General features: G+C 50.3%; 1 protein-coding gene across 1 annotated transcript; it reads left to right on the forward strand.

The window, feature by feature from the left end:
- The first annotated feature begins 4,182 nt into the window (after positions 1-4,182).
- On the forward strand, positions 4,183-6,737 carry NKX1-2 (NK1 homeobox 2). The gene is made up of 2 exons (XM_012642408.1): positions 4,183-4,428; positions 6,004-6,737. The coding sequence occupies exons 1-2, from the start codon at positions 4,215-4,217 to the stop codon at positions 6,735-6,737; spliced, it is 948 nt and encodes a 315-aa protein (XP_012497862.1). The 5' UTR covers positions 4,183-4,214.
- Positions 6,738-11,107: the final 4,370 nt, after the last annotated feature.

Below are 11,107 nucleotides of genomic sequence, written 5' to 3' on the forward strand. Positions count from 1 at the left end.
TGCTCAGGCTGGTTTCGAACTCCTGAGCTCAAACAATCCCCCTGCCTCGGCCTCCCAGAGTGCTAGGATTACAGGCATGAGCCACCGCGCCCAGCCCTAACCTAAGCTCATTTTCTCAATTGGAAATTGGGGATAATGATAGTGCCTGCTTCGTGGGGTTTGGGGAGGGTTAATGAAATAACTTACGCAAAAAGCTTAGCTCAATGTCTGGCCCAGGACAAGTGCTCAAGAAAGAGCAGCTATTGTTGTTAATAATATTATTATTACCAGGACCCATTGACATGTATTTGATTTACCAATATAACCACTATTGCTTTAATACATTCTTTGATGCTTTCTCTAGAATCCTAAAATAAAGAAGTTGTTTTTTAAATTTCCAAGATAACATACTGATTTTTTAAAGCAAAATATGTTGAGTAAACATTTTTATTTTGTTTGCAGTTTGGGGACAGGTGGGAAGGCTATACTTTGAACTCCAATTTCACAGATTAAAGCCTCCGAGGTGGGTTTTTTAAAGGAATACTTGCTCTGCTCGGCGGCGGCCAGAGTTCAAAGCTCCAGTGGGAAATGGTAAATGCTAGCCTTTAATTGTAAATGAACTCTCCAGCAACACGGGATACAGAGTCAAGTAAACAAACAACTGATTCTGCTGTCAGTAGTTTCCTTTTAAAATCCAATGTCTTCCCCCTCCCATTTTATAGACCGGTTTGAGTTGAAGAAGCACGTCTTGGAGAGAGCTGGCTGAGGTCCTGAGAAAAGGGCTTGCCCACAAGGTATCCCGCAGGGGAGGTCTCCCTCTTTGTCAGCAAGCTGTGCCTTATGAAGCTGTCTCTTTGGCATAAATATCCTATCCTGTGGGCTGGTTCAGACCTTGGGGTTTTACCTAGAGAATTTCAGTTGTATTTTATTTCAGGAACATAAGATGTTATCTAAGATGCTTTAACATGGCTCATAATATTGCCCTCCCTCCCTCTGCATAAACTGCAAATTCTTTCCATTGTTAACACTATTCATGGTGTGGCGGCAGCTCCTCAAGGCTGTGCTGGAATTACAGGCCACTTTGCTTGTAGAATAGCTCTGGAAGCTTGGCACCATTGATTTGCATCAGTGCCTCCGGAATAGCCTTTGCCTTCTCCTTAAAGATACTATCTAAACTGTGAAATTCATTAAATAGCCCCAGAAATGGATCAGGTTATTTAACACAACATCCCTAATGGCGCAATATCTCAGCTGTCTGCACTGATAGTGAACATTGTCTTGGATGGTGTTATCAGCCCAGGACACCCGCTATGAATATTGATCCCAAGCTTGTTACAGGCATCACTTGCCATCAGGACAGGTCAGGGTTGGAACCCACCTAGCATCAAAGCAATTTAAAGACAGCACTCAGGCAGAATTTTAATGCCCACGTAGGGGGAAAAAAAAAAAACCACACAAATCGAGTCCATGCGCAGAGGGAAGATGGCTCACTGGATATGGATATATGTATTATATAGGAGTACCTTGGGTGTAAACACACATGTGAGGGTGTTAGTGAGTCAAACACATCGTCAAGTTGTACCCAAAGGGAGGCCTCATGGCCACCTGGTCTTTTGCAAAGCAGGTGGCCAGGAAAAAAATTCCCCTAGGACCTTGCCCTGCACTGTCCCCCAAATTGAAGAATGTATTTTGTTGTTTGGGTAGGAGGCTTCTCTTTAAGTTGGGCAAGGAAGAGAGAGCATTTCTGTTCCTCCAAGGTCGTTGAGAGACACAGCAGAGTTCCCTGTGTGTCACCTATTGCCTGAAGCCGCACTGAGAGTTCACATAACCTTGCACTGCACTGAACACATGTATCAGAACCATTGGAAAAATAAAGGGCAAGACGGATTTAAAAATCATCAAGAGAAGGAGTCCTTAAAGATTTGCAGGTTTAAAGAATATGGGCTCTGCATGTTCTTGGCTTTCTCCCTAATTTGTCGCTTCTTCCGCTTTTCGCTCCTTTCCCATATTTAACATCTGCGGACCTCAAAGGAAAGACAATTCACATCATTGAAACAAAAACTTTTGAAGCGATCTATAAAGCACAATGAAAATAATCCAGGTTTGGGCTGCTCTTGGCTGTCTGGGCCTTCCTTGTGCCTCTGGTTTGGGGTATGGGTGGCCCTCTGGAACGCCAGCCCATCACCCTGTGAAAACAGTCTCAAGGTTCCTTACAGGAGAAAGGGTAAGAAGAGGGAGCGTGGAGGCCATACATTTCCATTCTGGAGCTACCTTAAGGAAATCTATTCCTAGCTACCCTGAAGAACCTGAGTACAAGCCAATATAAACAGGGGTGGAAAAAGGGGCTAGGATGAATAGGGTGAGGGGGGAGAAAGGAAAAGGAAGGGGAATAAAAATGAAGTGAGAATTGGGTGAGAAAGTTGTCAGAACAGAAAGTACCCTATCTGTATTTCAGGAAGGTTCTGTGATTTGCAATCCAGGTTCCAGCATGCCACCTTTTAGTTGCAGGGCCGTCTTTTCTTTGGTTTCCCTTTGGTGGGAGGTGGTCCAGTGGGCTTTGGCAGGGCACTTCCTTTCCTGAGCTTTAAAAGCACAATCCATCTTTACTTTAGGACTGGTGCTGGCTTGAATTTCGGCAGGGCTTTAAAGTCTGCAGGGAACATGGTAGCCACCTCTGGGAGGGGCAGAAAGGTTTGAATGAGAAAAGCTACAAGGAGCTGGCCTCTAAGGACACCTCTTCAATAACAGATGGGATTAGCAGCCCCCAGCACTTTAATGGGAAGGATTCTCCTCCTCTTCCTACTTCTTACCTGCTCAGACAATATTAATCGCCAAGTCATTGTTTGGAAACCCCATGGGGTGGTGAAGAAAGGAACAGCAGAGTTAGAGGTGGTTCTGGGATAGAAGTCTCAGAATTTGCCTGAAATAAATGCTTAGTACTCACAGACTGCAATGTGCTCTCCAAGCGACAAAAGAAGAAATGTTAGGATGAGTGTGGGTGGTGGAAGCTTCCCCAAACCACTGATGTTGGCCGTGACAGGGGACTTGGCAGGGCAGATGGGGGCCATTTCAATTGTCTCTCTTCTCCTACCTTAAATTCAAACCAGACAAGCATCTTTTAACCTTTTTCTTCTGGGGGCTGGAAGGGGATGCGGGTCAGAGATGCAACCTGATTCCCAGAGACCCAATTTCTGTTGCAAATGATTGAATTTCCGACTGTGAAGGACTGAGTGAAGGGCATCAAGGGTTGTGCTCAGGGTCACAGCAAGGCAGGGCAGCCGCCTTCAGCCATCTCACGTGGCTCTGTGCCTGCAGCCCCGAGGTTTCCAAAGCGGAGGGGCACAGTCACCTCCCCAAAACTTGCTGGCCTCTGACTCAGCTCCGCTGCGAGGTGGAAGGGAAAGACTCCGACAGTGTGCGGGATTTTCTTTCTCTATTTCTGAGACAGTAGGACGTACTGAAAAAAAGTACTGGTCCAGAAGACCTGGGTTCGAACCCAGACTCCGTCACCAACGAACCCTGGACAAATCAATTCTCATCTTGAAACCTCAGTTTCCTCATCTTTAAACCGGGGGCAGTGATCTGTGCCACACCACACGCCTGCCTCACCGGGATGCTCTGGGAATCTAAGGGGATCGCTCGAGCCCAAAGGCTTTGTGTACTGTAAACTGTGAAAATATGAGGGCTTTTTAATCCGAGGTAACCGTGTCTGAGGCTATCGCTGTGGCTCACTGGCGGGGCAGGAGATGTGCTGCGCGTTGCCCTGAAACATTCAGCCCTGGCCTCAATTCATCCCCAAATCAAAGGCGGGGACACCGGGAAAAGGGCGCAAACTCGAGTTAGAGAGGGGTGTGTGTGCGCGCAGGGAGGATCCTCAGGATGGAAGCCGCCGTCGCGCACTACGCGGGTCTCAGGGCGGAGGCGCGCGGGGCGGACGGCGCTGTCCCCGCGGGCGCGCGCACCGGGAGCGCGGAGGCTCCCCCTAGCCGAGGCAAGCGCCCCCAGCGCGGCGCCGGATAGTCCCGAGGCTGGCCTGGGCGGTGCAAGTGCCAATCGGCGCGCAGCCCCCCGCGGCTCTCTCTCCGCCCCACCTCCCCAGCCCCTCCCCAGCCTCACTTGGCCGCGCGAACCCAGCTCCAGGCTGGAGAGCTGCGGCTGAGTCTCAGCCGAAGGCAAGCCCGAGCGCGGCCGTGCGGGACCCCGCGCCGCCGGCCCCCGGCCCGCGGGTGGCGGGCATGCTGGCATGGCAGGACGGCGGGGCCAAGGCGGCTCCGTCCCACCACAAGATCTCGTTCTCGGTCCTGGACATCCTGGACCCGCAGAAATTCACCCGCGCTGCGCTCCCGGCCGTGCGCCTCGCTCCCCGGGAAGCCAAGAAAAGTTTGGCGGAGGTCGAAGCGGGGAAGGACGCCAGCCCCGGGGACCTGGGCCGACAGCGGGAGACCCCTGGTAAGAATGCGAGGCGGCCCCGGCCCCGGGCGGCCCCAGTCCGGATGATGCGGTGGAGTGTGTGGGGGGAACAGCCAGGCCCCGGTGAGTGGCCCTTAACGGCGTCTTCCACCAAGAGAGAAGGCGCACAGGACCAGGTATAGGTGTATCCCCCGTCTCGGAATTGGATTGAGGCGGACAGGAGGCTCTGAGCATCCGGGGCTGGGATTTGTCACAGAAGCCCCGTCCCTGCTCACCCGCGAAGCGAATAAGCGCCACACCTCTGCGCGCAGTGGACACTAACACCCAGCGCCCGCCCTGCCAGGTTCACTCATTTATCCGGCATTTAATGCTCTTGCCACGTGCCAGGACCTGAGCTAGGGGCTGGGATAAAGGTGATGAGGAACTTCGGAAGGATGTAGACAACATCCTTAACATCACCCCCATTTTATGGATGAGAGAGCTGAAGGCTTGTGCCCGGGTCTGTCTGAGTAGCGAAGTCAGGTGCCTACTTCCAACCACCCGGAGACACCTGCAGAGACTCGGCTGCTCCACGCGCTCACTCTCCCCAGACCCAACTGTTCACTGGGGCTGGGGGCGAGGCGCGGGTGGGGTGATGGGAAGCTTTTGGTACTTTCTCCTCGAAACCCTTTTTGACTTACTCCTAACCCTCGCGGATACCTGATGAAGGGTCCAGGAAAGTTTGTGGCTGGAAGGATGAAAGACAGCAGGACTCGTGCTGGGTAGGGCGTGGGCACGAGTTTCCCTTGAGGGTCAGGAGATCAGATCCCCGGGGAGGCTGGACGCCACGCAGCCCCTGCTCCCTTCTCCAAGTTTGGCGGAGATTGCCTGGGGCCCAGGGCGCCTCTGGCTGCCGCGCTTGGGCCCGGGCAGGCGGCCTAGTAATTGTTCCGATCTTCCCTCCGAGGGACCCAGCTCCCCTCCCCCCACTCTCTTGATCGATATTCTATTACTGGCGCCTGCATATCTCCTGCCCACAGCTTGCAGGTACCGACTTCAAACCCCCTTTCCCTGTCTGATCCTAATATTGTTCGATTAAAACTTACCTTTAATAGATGACATCTATCGATCCGGCCCCGCGCAAATCTGAAACTCTATTAACGCAGCGGGAGAGAGAAGATGGGAAAGGGGGAATTTCACTTTAAAGGGAGGGGGGCGGAGAGCTTAATATCTTCTTTTTTAATTGCTAGGAGTGCCAGACCAAAATAGACTTATAGGGACTGGGGAGGCACAACCCTAAACGCACTTGACGTCGATGTCTTAATGTACTATGATCCTACCCTCATATGGCTGCCCAGTAAGGTCACTATTCTTCTTAATGCGGGGTGTCATTCATTCACTCAACATATACTGCTTGGACGCCTACTTGGTGGCAGATTTGTGAAGAGCAAGAGGACATCGCACCCCTAAAGATTGTACGGTCTGGGGCGTGGAGAAGCGCTTTGTGGGGAGAGGAGCAGAGCTGGGGGTTTGGTTGGGGGAGAGCTGCGTGCTCCGGGAGGACGAAGAGGAGGTTTGGGGACCGGACAGGCCGGGTCGTTTCGGACTTCTGGTCACCGTCCCCTTCTCCCCTAGATGCTGCGGGCCGAGGCGCCGGTCCGGCGTCTCCCCTGGAGGGCTCCGAGGCCGAGGAGGAGGAGGAGGATGCGGAGGACGCGGGACGGCAGCAGCAGCTGGAGCGAGCTGCGTGCTTGCTGGGCGGCCCAGCGCGTTCTCCCGAGGCCCTGGCTGGGGCGTTGGCGGCTGGGGAGAGCGGAGCGGACGGCGAGGGCGGCCCCGTCGGATCCCCCGGCTCGCCGGGCTCCCCGCGGCCCCGGCGCCGGCGCGCGGAGCCCAACTGCGCCAAGCCGCGGCGCGCGCGCACCGCCTTCACCTACGAGCAGCTGGTGGCCTTGGAGAACAAGTTCCGGGCCACGCGCTACCTGTCCGTGTGTGAGCGCCTGAACCTCGCGCTGTCGCTCAGCCTCACGGAGACGCAGGTCAAAATCTGGTTCCAGAACCGCAGGACCAAGTGGAAGAAGCAGAACCCGGGCGCCGACGGCGCGGCGCAGGCTGGGGGAGGCGCGCCCCAGCCCGGGACGCCCGGGGCTGCGGCGGGGACCTGCGGCGGCGGCGGGGGCGGCGCGGGGGGCAGCCCCGGCCCGCCGGGCCCTGGCATTCTGTCCTTCCAGACTTTCCCCTCCTACTCGGCCAACGTGCTCTTCCCGGCCGCCGCCTCCTTCCCTCTGACAGCCGCCTCCGCCAGGAGTCCCTTCGCGCCCTTCCTCGGGCCCTCCTACTTGACCCCCTTCTACGCCCCGCACCTGTGAACCAGTCCTCCGGCCGCCACTTGGTCGGGACTCACAGGGGCCTGGCATGGTCGTGTGTCCCCCCTCCACGGAGCGTCGCCGCGCAGGGACCGCCCCCTCCCGGTGCGCGGGTGTCAGCGCGCCCGGCCCTTCCAGCTGCCGGGACGCGCCGCCAGAGGGCGGAGAGAAGCCGGCTGCGGACTCCGGGCGCGCCCCTTTGTGCCCGCGCACCCCCTCAGTCCACGCGGGCCACCAAGGGATCAGGCACCTGCCGTCTTTAAAAGTGTCCGGAGGTGGAGGCTGCCGTCAAATCTTCCCGTGTCTGGACCTTGCTGTTCACTTTCGGTCAGGTTTAATTCAGTTCAAGGGCTCTTTGAGGGTCTGGGTGTTCGGCGCGGGGCTAACAAGGGTTAAGAGGGAAATTCGAGGGAGCTAAGACGCCTTGCCCGCCAGCTGTGCATGGCCAGGATGGCGTCTGCAAAAGGTTCTAGCTCACTCAGGGTAAGGAGCTTTTTTCCCTTTTCGTAGCGGATTGCGCCCCGCTTCATACTTGCTTATTGGCCCAAACCCAGGATTCCTTCCAAATCCTGAATGAAGCTAGGAGAGCTTGGTCCACGCACACACTGCCGATGTGAAATGGACTATTTTTAAAATGCTTAAAACTCAACATTTCTAGATCGTTATTTAAGATTTGGACTGGAGCACGGTACTTGTTCCAAACAGACTCTGCAGGTAATTCCTGAGAGAGCGGGTACCGTATTTTTCTGAGTAGGACGGAAGTTTGTGCTAGGAAAGGCAACCGGGCTTTGTAGCTGACTCGCCTGCTAGAGCAGACACAGGTTTCTGGCACTGCAGGCTTTGAGAAAGGCTTGGACCAAACCGCACAGTGGCCCCAAATGCATACAAATGATGACGAAGGGAGCCAGGGATCAGCCAACATCACGGGGTCTCTGCAGGAGGCTGCCTGTTTTGATTTGAGATATTTGATATTTTAAAACTTCAGTCCTGGCCAATCTATCTGTCCCAGCAATTCCTGGGCTCCCAAATAGTGAGCCAGGCTGGGAGAGAGCTAGCCCCACCAGCACACACTACATGTGGACAGCTGGACTATTTTTCAAAAGCACAAACTCAGCATTTTTAGATCTTCATCTAGGATTCTGACTTGAATGCGATTCTTGTTCAAAACAGACTCTCCATGATGGTGAACAAGCAAAAGGTGGTTCTGTGAAAACAATACTTGTTGAGTGTGAGGAGTGGAAGCCAAACCCGTGTTCATAACGATTCACTTGCAGGAACTTAATACGTGAACATACGTTCTAACTGCTACTTTGATTATCTCCCTTAAAAAATTAGTTCTATAAAATTCCCTCGCCAGTTTTGTTTGGAATACTCTTCCTTTAGTTTTCTATGTTATATAATCTTGTAGCCTACATCTCAGAAACCCAGAGGTCCCCAACTATGTCCTGTATTTTTCATTCTCACTTTCTTTTGGTTACTTGAGGCCAGCCGAGATCTATATGAATACCATATTCCTCGCTATTTCTTGGTAGCCTATGCCATTAACAATTAAGTTTAATGATTAATGGCTTCAAAGTAAAAGCACATTGTTTGGTATTAGAAACACATTATGTTATTATAATCTTGAAATATCTAGTTCTATTATCAGGAATGATAGAAAATATCCCCCCTTTCTCCTAAATTAAATGAAGACTTCATGTGACTCATAAGATTTGAGAGTATGTATTATTTAATTATGTATTATTTGCTAATTAGACTCTTTTCCTTCTATTCTAAAAAAGAAAAATGTCCTCAACAATACATTATAACTTTCTAAAAGACGGTTGGTGCCAGATGAGATTAAAAATGCAGTTTCTGTAATAGAGAATATTATGTTGTTCACTTTACATGTTGGTAAACACTCCTTAAATCTCTGCTTGTTGGTTTCTCAAAAGCAATATTCCGCGTGTATAAACAGGCAATTCATGTGCACAGGGGGCAAGCTCTGTAACAAAGAAGCCGCATTTCTGTAATAAGTGAGAAACATTTCATTCTGGTCCTCTCAGGTAGCAGAATCAAGGACTTAAGTCAAAAAGAGGGAACAGGGAGGGAGGTGGGGGGCTCATCTGTGGACTGGGCTGGTGCTGTAATTCCTGACCCTCTTGTTTCCACAAACTGTCACGGAGTAACACTGGAGGCATGTGACTTTGAACTGCTGCTGCTTTAAAACGCCTGGTGGCTTTCCAACCAAATCCTTAGACTCAATCATTGGTGTGTTTGTCTAATAAATTCTTTTCGTAAGAAATTCTCTTTGATTTCTTGCTTAATTACTCCTTGTTTTCTATTAACAAAGCTTTTAAATAATCTTATCATTGTCAGAGGATGTGTCTATGTCTCCCTCACTCCAGCTATTACTCCCAAATAGAGAATATTTCTACCTTAACACTCCTTTCTTGAGCCATGCTTTTCAAACCCATGCTAGATACACTCAGAGTGGCTGCATTTGCAGGCGGTACATACAGACACACATGTAGGGCCATTTTCATAGCAAAAGAAAAGCATCTTCACAGAATTTTAATTAGTGGCTACTAATTAAATCAACACCTATCTATCAGATTTCTGGGACATGAACTTCCTCCTAGCCTTGCTTTACAAGTTCTTAATATCCCCAAAACAGCCCGGTAGATAACCTTTCAGACTTGCGCCACCCACTGGTCATAGATTTCTGATGTTAAAAGTGACCATTTCAGATCCCTACTTGAAACCATGTAACCAGGGAGCCTTATTTAAGAGAGTGGAGAGCATTTCTTACCCCCAGTCCATGTTATAGGCACAAATTAATTTAACATGTTTGTCTTTTTAGAAATAACTCTCACGAACTGATTTAACTAGCTTTTAAAGTTATGAGTAGGGTAAGAAAAGAAATTCTTCAATAAATGCTAAATACATTTAAAAGCAGAAATTCTGTCATGGGTGGCCGTCAGTTTAAGGGAAGCATCTAAGACTCTAAGGGGATTCAGAGGAAGAGTAATAGGAAGAGAAACAGAAAGTGCTCCAGAGCCCCAGGAAAACTCAGAAGGTGACAGGTGGGGACTTGTGAAGGGTGGGGAGTGTTAGCTGGCCCTCCCTGGCTGCCTGGGGCTGTGGTTAGCAAGGGCTACAGGTGAGGTAGCATAGTACGGTGCTCGAAATGTGGCTGGCTGTGTTCAAAGCCACTTCCACCCTCGGTGGATACCTGACCTTGGCAAGTTACTGATGTTCTTGTGTCTGTTTCTTTACCATAACGCCTACCTCAGAGGACAATGGAAAGGACAGTTGTGTGGGAAGCACTTAGCTTAGTGCCTGGCACAATGACGGTAGCTGTTACTCCAGTCAAAGATGGAAAAGACATTGAAGATGCTGTACCTAGCCCAACCACTTTGTTTAAAACAATTTTTTTCGTAGCATAATAAACACTCGGAAAACTGACTGTATCAGACGCGTGTAGCTTGGTGCATTTTTCACAAATGGGACATGCCTATATAACCAGCACTCAGTTCAAGACACAATGTCACCAGCACCCCAGAACCCGCTTGTGTCCCTTGTAGTAATCGTCTTCCCCAAGGAGGACCACTGTCCTGACCTCTAACAGTATGGATAGTTGTGACTGCTTTTTTAAGTATAAAAACTGAATCATACAGTACACACTCTTTTGTCTCTGGCTTTCTTTGCTCAACATTATTTATGTTTCACCCACGTTGTTTTGTACAGTTGTAGAGTTTTCATTCCTATTACTGTTGGTATTTTACTGTATTATGAATGTTGCAACTTATTTATCCATTCTACTGTTGACGGGTAATTGAATACTTTCCAGTTTGGGGCCATTATGACTTAACAGTCTTGCACATGACTTTTGGTTAATATTATCTTCATATTTCCTTTGGTAATAGATCTAGCAGTGGGATTACTGGGCATGCGTATGTCTAGCTTCAGCAGATATCACCAGTTTTCCAATGTGGTTGTAGCAATGTACATTCCCACCCACAATGAATGAGAGTTCCAAGTGTTCTGCATCCTCCAGGGACTTTGGATCGACTCCATTTTTCTTTCCAATGATTCTGGCAGGTAAGTAGTAGTACCACGTTGTGGTTTTGATTTTCCTCTCCTGGTGAATAGTGATGTTGATTATGTCTCCATATGCCTGTTGGCCATATGGATATCTACTTTGGTGAACCGCCTAGTCAAGTCTTTTGTCCACTAGCTAATCTCCACATTTATTGGTACAATAAGCTGAGTCTTAGGAAGTGACTTGCCCAAGGTCACCCACATGACCTAAAAAGACACTGAGACTCACTGAGATTAAGTAACTTGCCCAAGGTCACACAGCTAGTAAGAAAAAGACAGGAGGCTGGGCG

Source organism: Propithecus coquereli, unplaced genomic scaffold (genome assembly GCF_000956105.1).
Source record: "Propithecus coquereli isolate 6110/MARCELLA unplaced genomic scaffold, Pcoq_1.0 Scaffold179, whole genome shotgun sequence".
In the NCBI taxonomy this organism is placed as follows: domain Eukaryota; kingdom Metazoa; phylum Chordata; class Mammalia; order Primates; family Indriidae; genus Propithecus; species Propithecus coquereli.